Raw genomic sequence first — 23579 nt, forward strand, 5'->3', positions numbered from 1 at the left:
AAAGGTCTCTTGTTCTCATGCTTTAGTATTAAGTATATCTAAGTAAATACTACTTAATAAAAAGTAGACTGCTGTCAGCAGGTCCTCTGTAATTAGGGTCACTCAAAATTCCCTTTTCCCTCTAATTGCATTGAAAGACAGAGGAAATTTTTAATTAAAAAAAAAAAAAAAGTCCCTTGATTCTTATTTTAGGGACCTTAAACCTGAAATTCAATGTGTTAGATAGAAGCTATCCAACTTGGACTATTTAGAACTGTTTTTCATTTTGTTTTGGAATTTCCCAGGGGTATAAACAATGGGGAAGTGCTTGAAAATTCTGTCCATGGTCTCTATCAGGGTGCCCAAATGCAACTTCCCCCAATTCTGTTTGAGGAATAAGGGATAAAATAAGATGCCAGAGAGGAGTTGGTCCAAGTACTGTGCATAGGGGAGAAGGTTAAGGGCATTTGTACTGTCTCTGGAAACGGGTGCCTTTTAAAATGATGATGATGATGATTTTCTAGCACTTTAGAAAGATAATCGTACATACAGGATTCAATGTCTTAATGAATGGAAAGTGAGGTAAAACATAGGATATGTATTGATCTAGTAAAACACTTGATTTGTTTGATGTTAATCCACATTGTTGTTTTGATGTTAAATGAAATATAATAAAGAAATTGGTAAATATTTATCTTAAAGCAGCATAAAAATATACTATATCCAAATCATGGCAAAAATTTGTATATAATGATGTTATGTTGATAATGATCTCATAATTTTGACATATTACGCTTAAAACAGGACTATGTAAGATTAAATATAATAAAATATTTTACTTACCATTTAAAAATTATTTGTTAGACTAATATGCTAAATTGTTAAATAATTAAACATTTTACTTAAATAAATACCATTAAATTAAATGTTAAATGTTACATTTATTATCAGTAACAATACCTTTTATGCATTTCAATTATTTGATAAATAATAATCTAGTCTCAGCACACTATTTCATAATTATATTGCATTTAATATGATAGTAACTTCATATGACCTAAAAGGATTTAATATGATAATTCACATGGATAAGCTATATTTTCCCCAATTATGCCACTGTGTTTGAAAACATTTTAGGTTTCACAAATAGTGCTAAATAAAATGGGGCTATATGAGTGAGTATTCTTTTAGAGCAATTACTCAAGTTCAGGGGCACCTGGGTGGCTCGGGTGGTCAGGTGCGTGACTAGATTTCAGCTCTGGTCATGATCTCAGGGTAATGGGATAGAGCCCTCTGTTAGGCTCCACGCTCGGTAGGGAGTCTGCTTGAGATTCTCTCCCTTTACCCCTTCCCTTTCTCTCTCCCTCTCTCTCCCTTAAATAAATAATATATATTTTTTTCTTTAAAGGAACAACTACTTAAGTTCAGTAATTCTCAGTCTTTTTGAGGACTATCATTATTATCAAGAAAATAACTTACGAACTATGATTAAGGCATTATTTTGAATATAAGTTTTTATATAGGTATAGTTTGAAGTAGAATCAGGTTAGCCTCATTTAAAAATAGAGCAAAATATGGAGTTTAAAAGAAGTAGGTATTTTTTGGTAAGGGTATACAGATATGATGCAATCCAAGCGACTATGATTACTATAGAGAAAAATCCTCTTTTCTTCTATAATACAGTTGTTTGATTTCAAAATAATAACTATCTATAATACAGTTGTTTGATTTCAAAATAATAGCTACCTAAATTTTATCATTCTATAGGATAACAAGAAGGTCTAGAGCCTTTGAAATCCTTTGTCCTCTTCATTTCTATAGAACACCAACATATAAAAAGTTGAATTAGGCATGCTGTAATGCTGAATCCTAAAGTCTTTGGAAATCTGTAAAAGTACAGTTAATTTATTGTTTTTGTTTTTTAAAGACTTATTTATTCAAGAGTGAGTGAGCTGGGGGAGGGGCAGAGAGAAAGGGGGAGAGAGAATCATCAAGTAGACACCCCACGGAGCACAGAGCCGGACATGGAGTTCTAACTCATGACCCTGAGAGATCATGACCTGACTTGAGCTAAATTCAAGAGTGAGTGGGATGCCTAACTGACTAAGCCATCCAGGCACCCCTAAACCCCTAAAAATGTAGTTAATTTAGAAATAGAGTTTCTTTGAAAAAATTATCTGTAATGCATTCGAAAAACATTTACATTCTGGCTATAGTCTATAAATTCTACTTTAGATTACTGAAATTGATATTAAGTTTTTATTTATAAAAATAGTAGTTAGACATTAAAAATATACTCTTAATTTGAGATACACTACGTATAACTTATCCTGAGTTTAGAGCACAGAAATATATAAATTATATCAACATTATCATTTTCTTTGGAGGTAACCAATTATTTTTTAAATAACATTATCAAAATTTTGTTCCAAATAGTTTCCTAGTTATGGGGCGCCTGGGTGGCTCAGTGGGTTAAGCCGCTGCCTTCGGCTCAGGTCATGATCTCAGGGTCCTGGGATCGAGTCCCGCATTGGGCTCTCTGCTCGGCAGGGAGCCTGCTTCCCTCTCTTTCTCTCTCTGCCTGCCTCTCCATCTACTTGTGATTTCTCTCTGTCAAATAAATAAATAAAATCTTAAAAAAAAAAAAAACAAAAAAAAAAACAAATAGTTTCCTAGTTAGAATACAGAATTTAATTACTTTAGTGGGCACGGTTGGATGTTATTTTCATTGTCATTATACTTTCATGGCAAACAACAAAATGTGACCAGCTAAAGAAAACTCATCCAGAAATGGTTCTCTGGCAGGTCCCACCTGACCTTAGCACACAAATATCTTAGACTGTTAAAAACATAGCTTAAAGTAACACTGTCGGGTGCCTGGATGACTCAGTTTCATCTCAGGTCATGATCCCAGAGTCCTGGGATTGAGTCCCACAGGATCCCTGCTCGGCGAGGATTCTGCTTCTCCCTCTGACTCTCCCCCTTCTCATGCTCTCTCTCTCTTTCAAATAAATAAGTAAAATCTTAAAAAAAAAAAAAAAAGTAACACTATCCTGATGCCTTTTTCTTTGATTTTTAAGTTACCCAACATGTAAAAAAGTAACATGAAGAAAGCCACAAATGCTAGTTTGAAATACTTATTTGGAAAAAAAAAAAAAAAAAAAAAAGGAGTACTTACTTGCTATAACATAGTAAGATTTGTATCTTTATTTTAAAGATCTTTAGTATCTTTATTTTAGTATTTTTATTTTAAATCAGTATCTTTATTTTAAAGATACTAAATCATTAAGTAAATTTCAATAAATTTTACTCTATTGAGTACAATGGACATAATACGTTTTATTTTTTATATCTCTTTAAATTCACTTTTGCTTTGCTGGGGCCAATATCAACACAAGAATTACTCTCTTTGGTTGGATCGTCCATTGGATCAGAACTTCCTTGTTTGAAGGAAATATTTACAAATGTAAATATGGGAATATTTACATTTTCATTGTTCTTTAAGAATATCCTAATTTACAGAAAACCGAAAATTATACATAAGAACCCAAATAAAAGTCAAAGGTATCAAATAATGGAAATCTGAATCTGGAAGGCTTCAAGGTTCTTTAAAAGCCAGAAATTATATAAACAATACAATATTATGTAATAAGAAATATTTTAAAGCATCTGGGTATATTTAAATGAGAAACCCAAATCCAAGTATCAATAAAAATAATAATATTAAAAATTTGAGCCATATTTTTAGTCTCTATAAGTCTAGGGAATTTAATGTATCCATTAAATGTTAATGTTTATATGTTTAAGTATATGTAAGAAAAGAACTAGACAATTTTAAGCAGCTGAGTCTCTTAGCAGTCACATAAAAATAACTTCTTTCTCTATACCCATAAAAACAGGTTGATCTGAAGTTGACCATATGGCTAATTATAGTGAAGTGTAATATACAAAATGTCATTAGATACAATCTTAATATCTATTGATAAGTCTAGATTGATCATAATATCCAAATGTATACTGCATACATCTGCACATGGTATTCAAAATTATAGTCCCTAAAAGCTATTGCATTTTAAAATCAGAATCTCAGGTAGGTAAATTTTATATATATCTAAATCCTATTGGTGAGAGTTGCAGCTTTTGATGTAAGCATAAAATATCACTCCTTTTTGTAACAACCGTTAAAGGCTAAGCCTTTGAGGGATTTAAGAAGAGTCAGACTTCATGCCTACCCATTTTTACTTTAAAAGTGAAAAGACGTGATAGGAAAATTTGACCTACTTTTTCCCCCTTGTTCTGTTAGTTTTGATTCTGGCTGGTATCCACTTATTAACCTATTTTCTATTTTAGGCAAAATTGCTTTCCACGAAAATGGCTTCAGAAACTCACAGAAATCCCTATCTATATCAAAAGAGCTTATCTCATTATATCTTAAATGCCATTAAGTGATGGCAGAATTATCTAATTTGGTATGTAAGTAACCAAAACATGGACTAATGGAAAAATACATTCAAGGAAACTACCCACAACCCTATATGGAACAGTTTCATTATTTCTGGTAAGCTTTCTTTAGGCCACATCATGGAATTGATCCTTTAGTGAATTAATCGAAGTCATGAGCAAGCACCTGGTATATGTGGAACTTTGAGGGCAAGTTAGATAATGAAAAATAAATAAAAATCTCTTAACTGACAGTATTACTTTGGGTCTCTAGAAAAAACTATTGGCTTTGGGCTTGAAATATATTTTCAGTAAATAACAAACCAAAACAACCAAAAAACCGTTAGTTTAGTCCTCATCCAAGCACATCTTAATTTTCAAACAAAAATTCATCCAATCATATGAAAAGTTCTTTAATATAGAAGACACTACCAAAGAGAATTCTTGGTGGGTTATGAGTGATACCAACAAGCCAAAGCAAGGACTCTATGTAGGATTTAAAAACTTTTAGGAATTACTGTGTATGATTAAAATGAAGTTAATATCAATTGTCTGCTTCTAGGGGGTTACATCATTGTCTTGGTACCAGCTTCTCTTTGTAGGATTTGTTTTTGTTTTTTTTTTAAAGATTTTATTTATTTGACAGAGAGATGCAGTGAGAGAGGGAACAGAACAGAGGGCGGGGGAGAGGGAGAAGCAGGCTTCCTGCCAGGCAGGGAGCCCAGTGCCGGGCTCAACCCCAGGACCCTGGGATCATGACCTGAGTTGAAGGCAGATGCTTAACCGCTGAGCCACCCAGGCGCCCCTCTCTTTGTAGTTTTATATAGACTCTATGGAGCCTATGTGCTTAGTTATAAAATACTCATTTTTAGATAAACAAATGATACATGAAAATCTGGCTAAAAGGTGGCATTTGGCATTTGAAAATGGAAAAAATTATAAGCTGCAGAGAAGGCAGAAAAACAATATGTTGTGAAAATGTAGCAAACTCTACAGCTCATGTTTAGTTTATGTTCTCTGGTTTCACTTTATACTACACTGAAATTGAGGTGCTTAAATTGTCTTACAAATTAGTGTGACTTCAGAAGACAGAAAATAGAATACTTTACTAAACAGGATAACATAGCATTTTGCTTACATGTTCATTCCAGGCATTCCGGGGCCACCTAAAGCATTCAGGGGGGGTCTCATTGCACCTCCATAGTTCTGTAATGATAACCAAGGGTCAGACTACCACAAAACAAAAAAACAAAACCAAAGAGGAGGGGGGAAAGAAAGGAGAGCAGGTTAATGATTTCCCTACATAACTCCTGATTGGATAAGGCCTGTGCAATTCATTCTCTGAAGGATCCACTCTTGTACTATTGCTTCTATCTTAATAATTACTTTGGTCTGTGTCTTTTAAAAACTACATGACTATGTAAGATCATTGGAGCATGTTAAACGATTAAGGTATAGTTGCAATTAGAATATTCACCATATCCTTATGAATTTCCCAATATCTGTACAACAGTGAACTTTTTCAAATAAAACATTTTATAAATCCAAAACTCTGTTTTTAAAGAATAGATGATTAGTCAGCATGTTGAAATTGCCAGACCCAGAACAATTACATAAAAGCTGAAGGAAAAAAACCCAACAGGTGAACCTAACATAGGAAAGCTGAATGTAAACTTCTGTTCACAAAATAATATATCCCATAGAGAGATGTACGAATATACAAACACACAACAATATATGAAAACTAAAATGCACTTAAAATATGTATACATGAATTATTTCATGCAACAGGCTTCTGTCAGCATCTCTTACATACATTCAAAGGAGAAAAACATTTTAATGTTTTAACATGCATATCATATTAGCTTACTTTAGTTTCCATTAGGGCCCAAAGATTGCTTTTTAACATTGTCATGTTAATATATTTTGACACTATCAACTGCTTTCATGCTTGGCTTTCTGACAGCACTATTCTGCCAACTTTTCTCACCTTTTTCCCCGTTTCCTTTGCTGGCTCCTTTTCTTTTGCTAACTCTTGAAATGTTGTTTTCCTCCAAGTTCTAACCACAGCATTCTTTTAAATAAGTTCATGTTTAAGGGTAATCTTATCTGCTACCATTAGTTCAGCAACTATTTAGGAATCCCAAATGTTTTCTATTTGGTCACAACATCTCTGCTAAGCTCCTGGATAACTCCCATGTTGAATGTCAATTGGATTGTTTCCATTGGGCCACTGCTTCATGCTCAACACATCTAAAAGTAAACTCAGTGTTCTCTTCTCACAACTGCGTTCTTCATATTGCTTTCCTCAGTCAGTTCTTTGGCATCCCTTGCCAAACAACAACAGTCCAGGCTAAGAACCTCCAGGCGGTTACCAAAGTCTCTTGATTTGACCTATGAAATAGCTCTTGGAATAGTGCTTTCTTTCATATCACTATTCCTTGTAACTTACTAAGACTTATGTACCGTCTTCATTAGTCTCTCTGACTTGGCCTCTCCCGCTCCCCATCTATTCTTCATGCTGCCTCCAGAACAATGATTCAAAAAGTCAGTCCTGTTTATGTCACCTAAAAGCCATGATGCCCCATACGGCCTCACAAATAACCTAATCCTCAGCATGGCTCTATGATGGTATTCAGAGGTCAGCCCTAGCCTGTATTTCCTGTATACATTTCCTATAACCTTTACCTTCTTTCCCTACTCCCAGCTATGCCCTCCAGCTTAATGGATTTCTTGTGGTTCAGAAACCTGCAAGACACTTTTTCACTCATGGTAACTCATGGCGTGGCCTTCTGTGTAGTAGGTGCTACAGGAAATAGTCAATGAGTTTGTTAATTCTAGAGTGTAAGTCACAGTTTATAAATAAATTACTTAGTTACATGTTCTTCTCATTGTTTATTTACTTTTTCTTTAGGGAACTTTTACTTAAACATCCCAGTTGTATGTGCTATGGGATAAAATGGTTTCTATCCACAGCTGAGTCATTAGTTAGATTAGTTAGTTCCTTAACCTCTGGATGAAGCATGGTAGTGGTACCAGCAATGTTAGCAAGAAGTCTCTGAGAAGAAAATTAGCCATTGGAAACAAAATCTGGATGGTAAGGTATAATAGAAATGCTTCAAAAAAAAAGTCTCCTTCCATTTTTGGTCTTAGAAGATCTGTTTCATTTTATCAAGGAAAACATTAATTTTCTTTATAGCTCAGGACATAGAAAGACATTGGTTTGAACTTCTGTTGCCACAGCCCCATTTCCTCTGCCTCTCTTTCTATATGTGTGATCATGGGCCAATACTTCTCTTAATGATCGACTCAAACTTCATTTCCTTATCGGCAAAGTGATACCATGTCCTTTATAAGCTTGTTGGAGGATAAAATAAAATCATATAAAACACCTATCATAGTACTTGGTGCATTAAGAACATGATATCTGGTGATCAAAAGTTGTAGCTGCTAACTCTTTCTTGTCACCATTAATAAGGGACCAACTTAAATGAGTCCTCTTCTCATCAGCTTCCCTTGAGCCTTCAACCCTCACAGAATTACATGCTTATTTATGTACTGATTCCCTGACAGAGCATGCATATTTCTTCTCTAGATTTTTTTTTTTTTTTACTGCATAATAGCTTTTCTTTATGTATTTGTGTCTCCTGCTGAACAGTAAGTACCTTGAAGGTAGAATTTGTTTTACTCCTCTTGGTACACCCAATGCTCTAGTATCACAGGAAATGAGTAAGGAATTATCCAATACATAATTTGATAGATTTACAAAATATTTTCATTTTGTGAATAATTTGAAGCAAAAGAAAACAGGAAGACAAGAAAGAATAACAACTGGCTTTCCGAGTGGTATCAACAAAGGCAGAATGGAAAAAGCCAATTTAGAATCACTGAATTTTAAAGCGGATGGCAGCTATACAATTCCATCTGGTTTAATCTCTTTCTCAATGCAATGTTCCTGACAAAATGACTGTTCAGATACTGCTTGGAAAGTTTATAAAGAGTTTTTCCATGATTGGGCAGTTTACTTTCTAGAAAGTTCTTCCCCTTACTGAGCTGAATTCTACCTATCTGAAATTTGAAAATAGAGAATCAGTTAATTCTAACATGAGAGCTTATCATATATTTTCATCTCACCATATCTCCACCCCAGGTATTTGATTTGGAAATCATAGTATGTTCCTATTTGTATATAACTCATTTATCCTTCAGATTTTTGGAAGAACTAAAACTAATTGGATAGTTTTGGTGAATTTTTCTGTTAATCATATGGAATCTGGCAAGCATAAGAACACAGGCAAGGTAAGTATATCCATACAAAAGCAAATAGAAAAATGTCTTCAAATATGGTATTAAGTAAGATATTTTTCTTGATTAAGTAGGTAATTGTGTATTACCACCAAAGTTAAATTTAAAACAGGTAAAGGGGTGAGAAAAATATGCCAAGATTTGGAGCAAACTTTTATTTCTTCATTCATGTAATAAGTATCAAGCACATGTTTACTATGATCTAAATGTGCATTTGCCTAAATCAACATTATCTAAGAATCACCAGAACATATATATATTTCTCTGTTCTTGGAATTCGGTTGTTCCAACAGATAATTATTTTTCTTCTCCATTAAACTGGTCTTAAGGTTAAAAAAATTATGGAAATAATATCTACGATAAAAAAGAGATGTGTTTTATGTTTGTATATAAAGCTGGAAACAATATTCCAGAGATGATTTCTATAATTCAACTAGAAAAAAGCAGATGCATTCTGTTTGGTTACATCTGTATGGTTATAATATCTATTATGAGAATTATTTTTTTATTATCTTTCAAGAAACACAGATAACCTTTATACAAAATTCACAGTTTATAATGCATATGTTTCATATACAGGTGTTACAGGTAAATATTTCATAAGAAACCCTCATCCAAATTATTTTACCTCACGTTTTACTTATCTGCCATTCATATTAATATGATTCCTTTTTTATTTAAGTACATGGTATGTAGAGTTTCCTTTAATATTTGACATTTTCTATGCTGTGATTTAAAGAAGTTGTTGTAGGTAGTTCTGGCTTCTGAGGTAAATTCAAACCAAAACACCTTATTGCCCTCAAATTATGAAGAAACATATAGCAAGGGTACTAATCCAAATGGCAGAAATAAACTAATCTTTTGAGTTCAAAAATACAAAGAAAGAACTTACATGATAAACTTCAGTATTAAAACTCATCAATAAGAGATTATGCACCAGAAACACGTTTTCGTACTTTCTATTGTAATTTACTTATAACACAAAACACATAAACATACAGCTAAATATTTATAAAACATAAAGACCAGTATGCTTTCCATCTATGAATTTTCAAATGAGTTCTAAGTGTTCATAAAGCTTAAATAACCATTGGCATATCATTCAAACACCGTAAAACTGACTCTTAACTCAGACTAGTTTTTAAAAAGTATTGAAAATATTGGTTTGGGATGGCAAAAGCTTAGAGAGCAGCTAGCTTAAAAATCAATGAACTGAATGAATAATGATAACTAAATTATAGGCATCACATTTTTATGTATATTTTAATATGTATCTATTATGAAAATCTTTGGGAAAAAATCTTTCAAGTTATGTAGAGCCAAACTGGCTTAGTTTATTAATGACTAAAATATATATTCAGTCAATGAATATCTTATAGATCTTATAAGTTCTAATTGCTATCAATAACTTCTGAAGGTTGGTCACATAAGTCATCGACCCTAACATGAGTAGACATAGGGAAAAATAATTTAAATATCTAAATCAGAGTTTTATAAGATCTTAGAAAATATGTAAGAAATAAATGAGCCTAAATAAAAGAAATTATTTTTTTCATGACATGATGTCATGTCCATTAACATTTGGAGTTTTTTTTTCATGTAATATGGTATCTCTGAAAATTTTGGTTATAATGCCTTTCATGTTTTAATATAGTTATATATATAACTATACATATATTTTTTATTTAATATAGTTATATAAATATGTTTTATTTAATAAGATATATATGTGTGTATATATATATATATATTTTATGTTGGTTAGAAACACCTAGATCTAACTCACATTATCTCAGTATTAGATATTAATTCTCTGACTCCTTTGGGCACAGAACAAAATACTAATTTAATTTTTTAAAAGTAGATACATGAAACAAGTTCCTAAAACTGGACTTATATAGCTATTCTTGGAAAGCATAAAGAAAATAAGTTAATTCACTCTTTTAATCAACATTACGACACATTAATCTCTGAGCCATAAGATAGAAATTTAAAATTCTAGATTTGGGATTAGTTTCCTTGAAATATAACATGATAAAATTAATTTTTACCTCATTTAGTTTTCCCAAGAGAGACAAAAGAATGTTTTACCAAAAATAAACGATATTCTGTAATAGCATACGACATTGAAAAATGTCATGAACAGGTAGGATAGATTCAATCTCAGTGTGTACTTTTGGAAACTTTTAGAGAAGTAGGCTAACATCTGATATAGACTGATAGGATTATGCTTGTTCACTAAGACCCATTTAATGTTTATTTCTAAATAGCTATTGTTTTCATATTCTATGAAGAAATGGTTGTAGGTAAGAAACTATCAATGGCATTCTTTAAACGACTTATAGAAATATATTCTATGTTGTTTATTCTGTTCCATATCTTATATCAACCGTGTTTTATTTAACTTATTTAACTTTCATGCTTATCTTTTATAATAATTGCTATACATTTTTTTAGACTTCCTCAGCTTGGTTAACAAAACAGTAATTAATAGCTGTCTTTTTATAGTAATTCCTTTAATGTATTTCTACACAATATAATTTTTCAAATGTACTAAAGGCATATGTGATAGCACCTGTTAAAATATGGTTTGTTGTTACATCAGTTTGGACATGTCACAGATATTATGTCCTCAAGAGCCTAATAACTGTTATATCAAGCCTCTAATGCATATAATAAAAGCCAGCGAATGATATCATTTGTTTATGTATAAGATGAAGGCAAAAAACTCAGCATCTAGTTTTTGTGTTGATTATTTACCTGTGGTCCTAAGGGCACCATTCCTCTTGGAGGAGTCATTCTCTGCATTGGCCCACCCATATTTGGATGCCCTTAAAAAAAAAAAAAAAAGGTATGAAGATATTAGCAATGAGTGCTAAACCAGGAGGTGGTAGCCTCTTTTCTGCTTGGTGTTAAACCTTATTTACTAAGGGAACTGGGTCATGGACTTCATTTCATCTTGGCTTCCATGGCTACTTTTCTGTCTCTTATGACCACTTGCCCACATTCTCCATTCATTGAGACTGATTTTTTCTTCCTACTTGTGCTGAAATGTATCTCTCATACCATCTGTACCTTTTACCTCGGAATAGTGTAATAGAGCCGCACACATCTGTGGTACCTAAATAGCTCTGTTGGAAGGTCCTGATTATTGATTTTTGTTAAATTAATTAAGTCATTGGTTACTTAGCATCCTCTTTTCCTCCTGCTCATCTTTCAAATGTACTAACTATCTGAAAAAGGCATAAGAAATCCTAAAGGAAATAATCATTTTCATTCCCACCTGTTAGAAGTTATATAAAAGGTTTTAGCAGTTATTAGTTAAAACATGGATTTTTAGATACATAAGATACTTCGGTTTCCTATGTGATCACCATCATCATATCATGCATAATTAAGAGTTAGCTGAGGAGCGCCTCGATGGCTCAGTGTGTTAAGCGTCTGCCTTCAGCTCAGATCATGATGTCAGGATCCTGGGATGGAGCCTAGTGTCAGACTCCCTGCTTCTTGCTCTCCCTCTCCCAGCCTCCCACCTGTGTTCTCTCTCGCTCCCCCCACCTTAAAAAATAAATTAAAAAAATCTTAAAAAAAAAAAAGAGTTAGCTGAATATATAACTCATTTGGCCATATTACCTATAAAAACGTAACTGGTATAATTATGGAAGATTAATACAAATAAAATTGTCCCTAAAAATTAAAGATTTATTTGAGTCTCTGCATATCAATTTCACTTTTAACTTAAAGTAGTCACCTTGTTGTCGAGTTGGGTCCATTCCACTTGGAAGTAATGGCTGACTTCCTGGGACACCTCCAAGTGCCTAGGATATTTAGTAAAACAAAACAAAAAAAATATTCTAAGTATTTACAAAATAAGTGCTTTAGCAATTCTCCTTTAAAATTCCTATAATTATAGAATACATATAGTATTTCACCAGATTTCTTATATTTCACATTAATTTATAAATTTTATAGCTCTACATACCTAGTGTAAGTTCTTAGTTCTAAAAAGATTCTACCTTGCTAAATTTTGTAAATAAGTACTTCCTAGAAACAAAAATCTAGGCAAAATTGTCCTCTTTCATCTGAGAAGTACAATGCCTTACCTTCAAATTAACTTACTATGGGTACTGAAATAACGAATTTTGCTTCTTGAATGTAATCTCTCTATTTTCTACAGATTATTTTACTCATTTGGCATTACAATGGCAGCAGGACTAAAATGCCAATAAACTTTTTTTGTTGTTACATTTTCCCTAAGAAACCATTTAGAAAAATAATACTCTAGTTAAGTTCAGTTGATTTGGCTGAATGGAAAAAAAGAGAACCAGAAGTGAAAAAGGTGGAGTGATTAATAGACAGGGTTTATTTTATGAAGGCTGTGATACTAGATATGTCCTGAACCACAAGTTTCTAACAGTTATCTGAGCAGCACTTAGAGCTGGACCAAACATGTATCCAGTCACATGAACACATAATCCTGACAAGTGGCAAAAATTTCTGTAAGATTCACTAATTTAACTTAAAGCAGAATAAATCTTGTCTACCTAGTGAAAAATTTCAAACATTTCAAAAGAAATTTAGTAAGAAAAGTTTATATATCCAGATCAGAACTGTTTTCTTAATCATCATCACTTGGGATACAGTAGAGAACTGCCATTTCTCAAGCCATTTTTGTAATTCTTTAATTTTTTTCTTAAAACCACACTGAGTACATACACTAGTATATGATCCATTCCCTGCTTATCTTTCCAGGGTTATTTCTTGCTGCTGCCCCTAACATTCTAAACTAAACTTTCCTCAGGTTTTTTCAATTCATGAATTAAATCAATATCTAAATGCCAACCATTAAAAACAAAACAAAAGTAAACAAAAATAAACAATATCTCATGTTAAGGAACTCACAGATCTTTTTGTGCCCCTTGTTGACATATTTAAGATCTCAGTTTAGGGATCGGTTCCTAGCAAAATTCTTCCATATAAACCCAGTCTGGGATAAGTTCTCCCATTTGTTTTCAACTATGTATATATATATATATATATATGTTTTCCAGCTTACAAAAAATTCCACAAGCAGTACAAAGGATTCCCATAGACTCTGACACCAATTGCCCAACTGTCAACATTTTACCACATCTGCCCCTGAATCACCCCTTCTCCTTCTCTCTATATGCACTTGTTATCATCAATCTTTTTCAGAACCACCTGACAGCAAGCTGTAGACATTATGCCTCATCACTTCTGAGTACTGCAGAATACAGTTCTCTAAACAAGGATATTCCTGTACAAAACCATAACACAATGCTTCAAGACAGGAAACCCACACTGATATAACGCTACCATCCACTCCACAGACCTCAACCATATTTGCCATTTGTCTCCACCATGTTTCTTTTTACTTTCTATGGCCAGGATCTCACGGAACACATGTTGCATTTAGTTATTGTATTTCTTCACCCTTCTCCAAGCAGGAATTATTCCTTTGTCTCTCCCTGTCATGTCCTCAGCAGTTTTAGAATCTGGGTCTTCAATTCTAAAGGATGATCTTCTGATGCTTTTTCATGACCCCAACTCAGGTCCTATTTTCTTACAAAGATTCCTGAAGAAATGATGCTGTGCTCTTCTTGGTGAATTCCTTCAAAGGCACATGATGCTCACTCGTCCCATGACAGGGTATGTTAACCTTTTTCATCTGATTGTGTTGGTGTTTATCAGGTCTGTACATGGGATCATTACTTTTCCCCTCTGTAATTAACTACTTTTAGTATTAGAGTTATTCCAAGATTGTCAGTATCCCATTCCTCGTCAATCAATTATCTACCCACCAGCATCCACTGACAACTCCTAAGCACTAGGATAGTTGTAAAATGGAGATATTCCTTGTCTATCATTTTATGTGGTTTAGTTGGCATTCCACTGAAGGAACAACTTTTTGTCCACCTTTCCTTCCTATTTCAATCAATAGGTTGTAATCTATTATTATCATTTATTTTAGTATTCAAATATTCATGATTTGGCCAGCAGGAGGCTCTTCAAGTCCTTATGGACGTTCGACACGTCTCCATCATATTTTGAGTATTTTCTTCCTTGGACAAAAGTTCCAAGTTCACCTCATATTTTTTTCTAGCCTGGCTCTGAAAACAGACTTTACTCCAAAGGGCCCAGAGCCCTGATTCCCTCTAGTGAAGGACACATTTAGACATCAAGATCTGAGCTCTCAGAGTGCTCATTTTAAATTGGTACACTGCTTTTTGGCCCTCTCAGTAGATGCTGCACTAAAAAAAATAAAATAAAATAAAATTATAATAATAAAAATCTGTGAATGTACACACATATACATCTATGACTAACTGTATATCTGTGTGTGTGTGAGGAGGGTACATACCCATGCCATAAATTCCTATTTCCCAGCACCAAGTCAACAGGTAAAATTCCAAAGTAAAACCTCAGGATTATTTTTAACCTCCTTCTTTTTTATGTTTGTAAATACTTTCTCCTACAGTGAGAAATCTGACTTCCATTGTCTTCAATATTTTTTACTTTTTTGCTCAGTGTATTTATTTGCTCAATATAACAGGTCTCCCAACCACAACCTTTTCTTTTTTCTGCCACCTCTGGATGACTCCTTCCTTCCTGAATATATTAATATGCTGGGGAAGTAAGGATTGTTTATGTGCTTTTATAGGATTTTATACCTCATTTTCATAGAACTTAAATACAATCATGGCTGTTTTCCTCTCTGCATCTCCAATAGACTGTAAACTCTGAAGGGGTATAGAACCTATCTTGCCTATTGGCTCAGAGAAATATTTATTGAAGACATAAAATAAATAAAATTTAGGCTGGGCAATTTTAGGAATCATCAGTGATAAAGTCCTAAGGAAGAAATTGACTTCAAAGAAAAAAGATAAAAGGTATAATCCTTCTTAAAAATGTTTTTATTTATTTAATTGAGAGAGAAAGAGAGAGAGAACATGAGCAGGGGTAGGAGTAGAAGGGGAGGAAGAGGGAGGAGAAAGAACCTCACGCAGACTTCACACTGAATGTGGAGCCTCATGTGGGGCTCAATCTCACATCTCAGAGATCATGATCTGAGCAGAAACCGAGTCAGATGACTGAGTCACCCAGGCGCCCCACAAAAATACAGTTCTTTAAAAATACCAAGGAGGGTGCCTGGGTGGCTCAGTGGGTTAAGCCGCTGCCTTCAGCTCAGGTCATGATCTCAGGGTCCTGGGATCGAGTCCAGCATCGGGCTCTCTCCTCAGCAGGGAGCCTGCTTCCTCCTCTCTCTCTCTCTGCCTGCCTCTCCGCCTACTTGTGATCTCTCTCTGTCAAATAAATAAATAAAATCTTTAAAAAATAAAAAATAAAAAATAAAAATACCAAGGAGATGTAGGAAAGGAAAATGAAACTGAATAGGAATGAAATTAGAAAGTGGACCAAAGACCAACACTTTATAATAGAGGGTTTTAAGAAGCAAGAAGTAGTCAACACTGTCAAAAAAACTAAACTAGTTTTTAAACTAGAATTTATTGGTATACAAAACTCCATTTCATAGATAAAGTGGCACATCTTTGCAGCTTCTATTGCACCAAGTATGGAAGATTAAAAACACACAAAAAAGAAACATTTGGTTTTGAAAACACTGCAAATAGCCAAGTACAGTACTTTGGTAAATAAAAATAAAATGGTTCAGATGAACACAATCTGTGAAAAGAAACCACTGAGAGTAAATGAACTATGGACATCAGACAATGGTCACATTTCTCCCCGTCGAGCTCCAGAGATAAGGCAAGACTTGCTAAGTCTAAGGATTGTGACCCCATGGAGGTCTTAAGTATCTCCAGACTGAAGCTAGGACAAGTATAGTGCAATTAGAAAAAAGAGATGGTTCCTGAGCCTGCGAAGGCCCGTGTTCCCCACAGACACACTGCACTCCTTCCCGAGACGTGTGTGTGTGGGGGGGTGTTTCACGCCCTCCGGCATCTCTGTATTAAAAATACAGCATAATCGGTGGCGCCTGGTGGCTGAGTGGGTTAAGCCTCTGCCTTCGGCTCAGGTAATGATCTCAGGGTCCTCGGATTGAGCCCCGTGTTGGGCTCTCTGCTCAGCGGGGAGCCTGCTTTCCTCCCTCTCTCTCTGCCTGCCTCTCTGTCTGCTTGTGATCTCTGTCAAATAAATAAATAAAATCTTTTAAAAAAATACAGCATAATCTCATAGAAATTACAATCAATATCAGGTTGTCTTTCAAAAAGAGTGTCTTTTTTCTAAATCTAACTCATCATTATTTGTCTTTTGGTAGGTCAGAACTCTAACTTTTAAAAGATTTTTTTCAGTCCTGGGATTACCAGATGATTGATTGTTTTGCCCACTAACAAAGCCATAATCACCACATCCCTTAAAAATTTAACATCAGGAAAAATAAATTTATACATCTTGTGGGTTAATATTTTCATATTTTTAATATGCTAATCACATTCCATTCAGACTTGTATACTAGTCACAAATTTTGACATACATTCTTTGTTCTACAAAACATCTTTACCTGACAGAGAAAATAACACTAACAATGAGGGCAGTTAATAATAACAAACATAATATCAATAGTAACATACACTTGTGTCTCTTTAAATTTATTATTTCATTCAATGCTTACAACAATCCCATGAAATTATTATTTTTAAGTTATTTTTAATCATTCCTGATGAATCCAATTTTAATACAGTAGCTTTCCCTTATCTGGAGTTTCACTTTCTATAGTTTTAGTTAACCCATGGTATACCTCAGTCCTAAAACATATGATCCCTCTTCTGATGTATTGTCAGGTCAACAGCAGCCTAAAGCTTTGCCACAACACCTATGTCATTCACATCACGTCATCTCATCACATAGGCATGTGATCATTTGAGATCATCATCATAAGAAAAGTGAGCACAGTACAATAAGATATTTTGGAAGAGAAATAGAGAGAGCTGCGCTCACATAATTTTTACAGTTTGTTTTAATTGTTCTATTTTTTATTAATTATTATTATTAATCTCTTACTCTACCTAATTTATAAATTAAACCTTAGCATAGATATGTATGCATAGGAAAAAATATGGCATATATAGAATCAGGTACTATCTGTGGTTTTCAGGCATTCATTGGCGGTCTTGGAATATATCCTCCATAGATAAAGGGGGACTACTGTTCATAAATTTATTAATTTGTTGATGGTTATAGTACTGGTAAGAAGCAGAGCCAAGGTGTCAAATCGGGTCAAATATTTCAAAGTTCTAAATATAGGTCTAGGATTAAAATAAATGAAATAATATGGAATTTTACTTAAGCAGAAACAAGTGAAAAAATGCCTTGCTTCATAAAAAAAAATTAGTTCACAAATGATGTGATTCCAGTGGTAAGCCCTTCTAGGAACTTAAGATTCTGGTATATATTTCCTTGAATACCAATACCTATATTGTCTCCTCAGAGAGATTAAATGCTCACTGATGATGAAAAAAATAGTGAATTTATCAATGCTTTTATGACATAATTCAGTTAGTAATTTCGACCTACCAACATTTTGGATGGATCCCCTCAATTATATGAAATGAAGTAGAATCATCTAATTAAAGTTTAAAAGTAGAAAGGACTTTAGAAATACTTGAGTCCATTCTCATTCTACTGGTAGGAAAATCAAGGCCCAGAAAAGTTAAGTCACTTGTTCAAAGTCGTGCATTGCTGGAAATTGCTGGTATTTGGACAAGCATGCTAAGATGCTTGATGAAAATGAGGTCCTTTCAACACACCTTTTTTCCTGCAAAAAGGCATTATCCATAGAAAAGATGTTAAAATATAGAAATATTACAGCCAGTATCAGAAAACATTTGTCTTCAAAGCACAACTCACCATTTGATATATATTTACTTTATTTCTCTTTTGTCTAGCTCTCAACTACTGCAAGTACACCATCCAATATACTAGTCCTTTGCCCCATGCAGCCATTTAATTAAAATTAATAAAGTTAGGGGCATCTGGGTGGCTCAGTCGGTTAAGTAGCTGCCTTTGGCTTGGGTTGTGATTCCAGGGGCCTGGAATCGAGCCCTGCATCTGGCTCCCTGCTCAGCGGGGAGCCTGCTTCTCTCTCTCCCTCAGTCTGCTGCTCTGCCTACTTGTGCTCTCTCTCTAGCCTTCTCAAATAAATAAATAAAATCTTAAAAAAATTAAATTAACGAAGTTTTAAAAAATGTTCTATTTGGTAGTGGAATTAGAATAACAACTCCACAAGAAAAAGGGTTCTCATTAGTTTATTGATGTATGCCTATAAGTAGAATGGTGCCTAACACACAGTAAAACTCAACAAGTATTTGTTAAAGGACTGAATATTTTTCAGACAGATTTCGTATAGCCCAGTGAAATTTCCAATCAAATATGTGGCAATGGACTTTTTGGACTTTTATCCAAAAAGGGAATATCTGTGATAAAAATGTTGTAAGATAATAAGATACGTTTTGGCACTAATAACACATTGTATGTTAATAAAAAATTTAAAAAATTTTTAAAAAGATGCATTTTGGCAGAAGAAGTAAACATTGTACCAAAAAATTCTACACACATAACTTATGCAAGATTGTACAGCATTGACTATGTTTAGGTTTCTTGGTTTTGGAAAGAGAATGAGTTTCTTTTGTGTCAGACATTTTGAGTTTGTGAATTTCCTATGTTCTACAAGGTAAAAATTGTAAAGGTAATATATCCCAGGATACACTCATAATTCAAAGTCGTAAGAAAATAATGTTTTTTAATTGTTTCAAATAATCATTTAAATATATTAGTAGTGTAATTATCACAATAATAAAGAAATAAGATCTCACTGACAGAAAGGGATATTTTGAACTGGCCAAAAAAATTACTATATGCTTTCATTATAAATCACTGATTTATATTAGACAGGTGCAATATTTAATTTTTAAAGCTAGAGATTTACTATAGTCATCCTTAAAACTTCAGCTATAAGACTCCTATTATTGACTCAATGTAGAACATACTTCTCTATATGCAGCTGAGGTCTTAGTTCTTACATTGATATCATTAAATAAAAGTAAAATTCTACATGTGGAAAATTTTATCAAGACAAAATTATTGGGAAAGGACATGCTAAATGGCATTTATTCTCAAAGGAGAACATGAAGTGTACTTTAAAATATAGGTAACTTGTTTATAGGAATATGTAAACTTACTTTCAGTGTATGAGTAAACATCCCAACAACTTTTTTCTGCTCAAATGCCTATTGGTATTTTCCCTATGTGAAAAGTAATGAAAAAAATCTTTTTTAAGATTTGCCTATCTTTAGCATCCCTTATGTTTTTCATTTTATCATGTAAGAACTACATATTCAATATTAATGAAGGATAATCTTATATACTGAATAACCAGAAGAATAAAATATATTTACTTTTATCTATTTTTATCTATTATATACTTATTATATATAATATATATATACTTATTATATTATCTATTATATATTAACTAATAATATGTTCTTCTCTTCCCAAATGAAATACTTGTTCGATGCAAATTTTAAAATGCAGAAATAAAAAAGAAATCAGTTTCTTTTTTATTTTATTTATATAGAAATAATTCTATTATCCAGAAATAAAGGACATAGTCCTTACAGTCATTGACAAATGTGTGTATGTGTGTGTGGTGAGCTGGGGAAACTATCTGAGCTCATACAGTGATATAGAAGAGGTGATATACTACATGGGCTTTGTGACTTCTTCACAGCTGGTAATAGATCATAAACATTTTATTCTATCAAAAATTTAATTCTATAACAACCCTTTTAGTAGCTGCATACTATTTCACCATTTGGATATGTCATCATGTATTTAACTACTCATCTACTCTTGGAGAAATATCTTTGAGACTTTCAGTAGAACGGTCAAATACAGTGTGTTTTTAGAATACCAGTATAAGCTTTAGAATATAAAATGGTCAACAGCATTAACCATGTCACATACCTGTTTACAGAGTTTCAGGAATGGTCAGAAATAAGGGATAAACTAAAAATTCTATGGATTCAATAAATCCATAGTTTCAATAAATCCATAGTTTATTCTTGGTGTCACTCATTAACTGTCTCTGTATTTCTGGCTGCTTTAGTTTCCTCAGCATAGTGTTGAATAAACATTGTGAACTTTTCTGATTCAATTTTTTATCTAAGAGAAGGGTAAAGGCTTGTTCTACTCCAGGTTCTAGATGCTGCACACCAATGACCTATTCTGACAGCTGAGCCAATTTCAGTAAAATTGTATAGTCAAATATATTTTTTGGACTTAACTTCTATGTTACATATATTTTTATATATATTTATTCTTTGCACTACTGTATATTTTTGTAATTCTACTTTTCTTCCATATTTTAGAGACCATTACCCCTTCCTATATATATATATATTTTTTTTATTTTTTTATTTATTTATTTTTTTGGTAGAGTGTATTATACCATCTTCCAAATACTCAGTCCTATAAATATACATCTAGTATAAAGCATTGTAAATTTAGTCTAGAACCATAAAAACCATCTCAGGAGAACTTAAGTTAAAATCTACAGTCTAATCACTAGAAGTTACAAATTCTGAAAAATCTGTTTATTAAAGGAAAGTCTTTCACATATTCAAAATGATTAGTCAACACCATTGGAGAGTATTTCAACTCTATCTTCTTAGATAGACTCTATCAGAAAAACAAATTTTAATTAGGTTATGATCATTCTAAATGAAGATCAAACAAAAAAATACTTAACATATTTGTGTTTTTATATGCAACATCCCAATTAACCATCAAAAGTAGTTTTTCCAATTCTACTTTAATGACTACATAATGAAACTGAAGAAAAATTCTGTTGCTTGAAAATGTCATGCTCCTGAAAAGGTTAAACATTTCCTAAAACAATATGTTTACACTATTAACACAATTAATTTGCTCAGAAAATTCTTTTTAAAAATAGTATAAATGTAAATTATTATAGATTTGAAAGACAGATGCTTGAATTAATGAAGCTTAACTATGTAAATGTGTGTGTGGGGGGGATGAGTGGACAAAAGAGCCACTTGGACGAGAGTATAATTATTTTAAAATACACTTAAATAAACACTGTTTAAAATTCTTGAGGAAAAAGAGCCTGAATCACAATTCTTTATTACCTTTAAAATTTTAATTGCCTCTTTTTTTTTTTTTTTTTTAGGATTTTATTTATTTATTTGAGAGAGAGACAGTGAGAGAGAGCATGAGCGAGGAGAAGGTCAGAGAGAGAAGCAGACTCCCCATGGAGCTGGGAGCCCGATGTGGGACTCGATCCCGGGACTCCAGGATCATGACCTGAGCCGAAGGCAGTCGTCCAACCAACTGAGCCACCCAGGCGTCCCAAAAATTTTAATTGCCTCTTTAAAAAAATCTAAAGACATCACGTACTTGCTCTTAAAAAAAGTTTCAAACAATCTACATTTACCACAACCCGTTCTTCTTCCACAAAGTGTGTTTTCCAATTTAGGAGTCTCGATAGATATGGAACCCAGCATTGTATTTTACACATGGCAGGCATTTCAACAACGCCAAATGCAGATCCAATAATCCCATCAGATTGTCATCATTGGTATGAAATACATGGAGTCAAAAAATTTTAGTAACATACTGGTACAAGAAATTCACATTTCCCTAATTCAGATGTTCAGGAACCTATTAGATCTACATAACATACAAGGCTATGGATAGGGCATCTGAAACATCATGAAGACTCCAGTGAAAGATACAACTTTCCATCTCTGAGAAGGAAATTCTAAAGACTCCATCACCTATACAAGTAGATCTGACTGTCAATACACACAGGTTCACCCACAGAGAAAACAAAATTTCCATATGTTGCAACATTTGGCATCTGTGCAGTCCCTTTTTCTATTTCATGCCATGTTTCCCTGGCCCTATGTACTGAATGCAGATTCAGTCTGAAGGGAAAAGCTCCTCCAGCTGCTAATGTGAGGACTCCTAGCACTATAACCATGAGAGGATCCGGCACTGCTGCCTGTTTAAAGCTCTCCCCTGGGGGCAGACGTGGGTGCCGGCATTCCTTGCTGTGCACAAGAAGCAGAGAACACCAGCAAACTGAGACACTTCAAGGACACTGCATAATTTCAGCAAGAGTTAGGAGAGGAGAAACAGAACTCTGTTGCTATCAAATATGCTAGGAAGCTCAACTTTCTTGTTGCAGTTTTGGCCAGGAAGGAAGTTTAGATAGAAAGACAATAAGAATGAGAAAATATTTACTGGAATAACAGGGCTTACTTTAGATCCTGGAAAATGCTGAGGCACACAATAACAGAATTAAAGAAAGTAACAAAACAATCACTCTACATAAATATGCCATAAAATTAAGCATTTAATTTCTTGTGTTATATAAATGTACATTTTCTGTATCTGAAGACTAAATTATAAACTCCTTGGAAGTAAAGATTGTGCTTTATTGTCTTTAGCAAATAAATATTTCAGGCTTTGAGAAAAAATACTACTTGAGAATAAAAGCTTATGAAATCTCAGAGCTCGAGTAGGTTAAAAAAAAATTGGAAGATCTATTGCTAATGACTTACTTATTAATAGATCTAACCCTTCTAGAAGCAGCTAATTGTATTCTCAGTATATCATTATAATTGGGCAAAACTGATATGAGTATTATAACCATGATATTGAAACTATATTCTATAAAAAATAAAGCAAAATATGTTCAGAAAAAATTTTATTGCTCTCTTTTAAATAACAGTACCGAGCATTTTCCAAAATTTTACATATATATATATATATATATATTTATATTTATA

The 23579-nt window shown here is 33.3% G+C and overlaps 1 protein-coding gene across 5 annotated transcripts in view; it reads right to left on the bottom strand.

Annotated features, from left to right (window-relative positions):
- Window positions 1–23579, bottom strand: part of SSBP2 (single stranded DNA binding protein 2) — a 296460-nt gene that overhangs the window by 38323 nt on the left and 234558 nt on the right. For 3 of the 5 annotated variants that reach the window (XM_059418173.1, XM_059418171.1, XM_059418176.1), the window contains 3 exons: window positions 12476–12542; window positions 11485–11555; window positions 5558–5649 (listed from right to left, as the gene is read on the bottom strand). In XM_059418173.1, coding sequence (XP_059274156.1) covers window positions 5558–5649; window positions 11485–11555; window positions 12476–12542 — 230 coding nt within the window. The remainder of the gene's footprint in view (window positions 1–5557; window positions 5650–11484; window positions 11556–12475; window positions 12543–23579) is intronic. The other 2 variants (XM_059418175.1, XM_059418172.1) reach the window with 1 other exon arrangement.

This window comes from Mustela nigripes, chromosome 12 (genome assembly GCF_022355385.1).
Source record: "Mustela nigripes isolate SB6536 chromosome 12, MUSNIG.SB6536, whole genome shotgun sequence".
Taxonomy (NCBI): Eukaryota; Metazoa; Chordata; class Mammalia; order Carnivora; family Mustelidae; genus Mustela; species Mustela nigripes.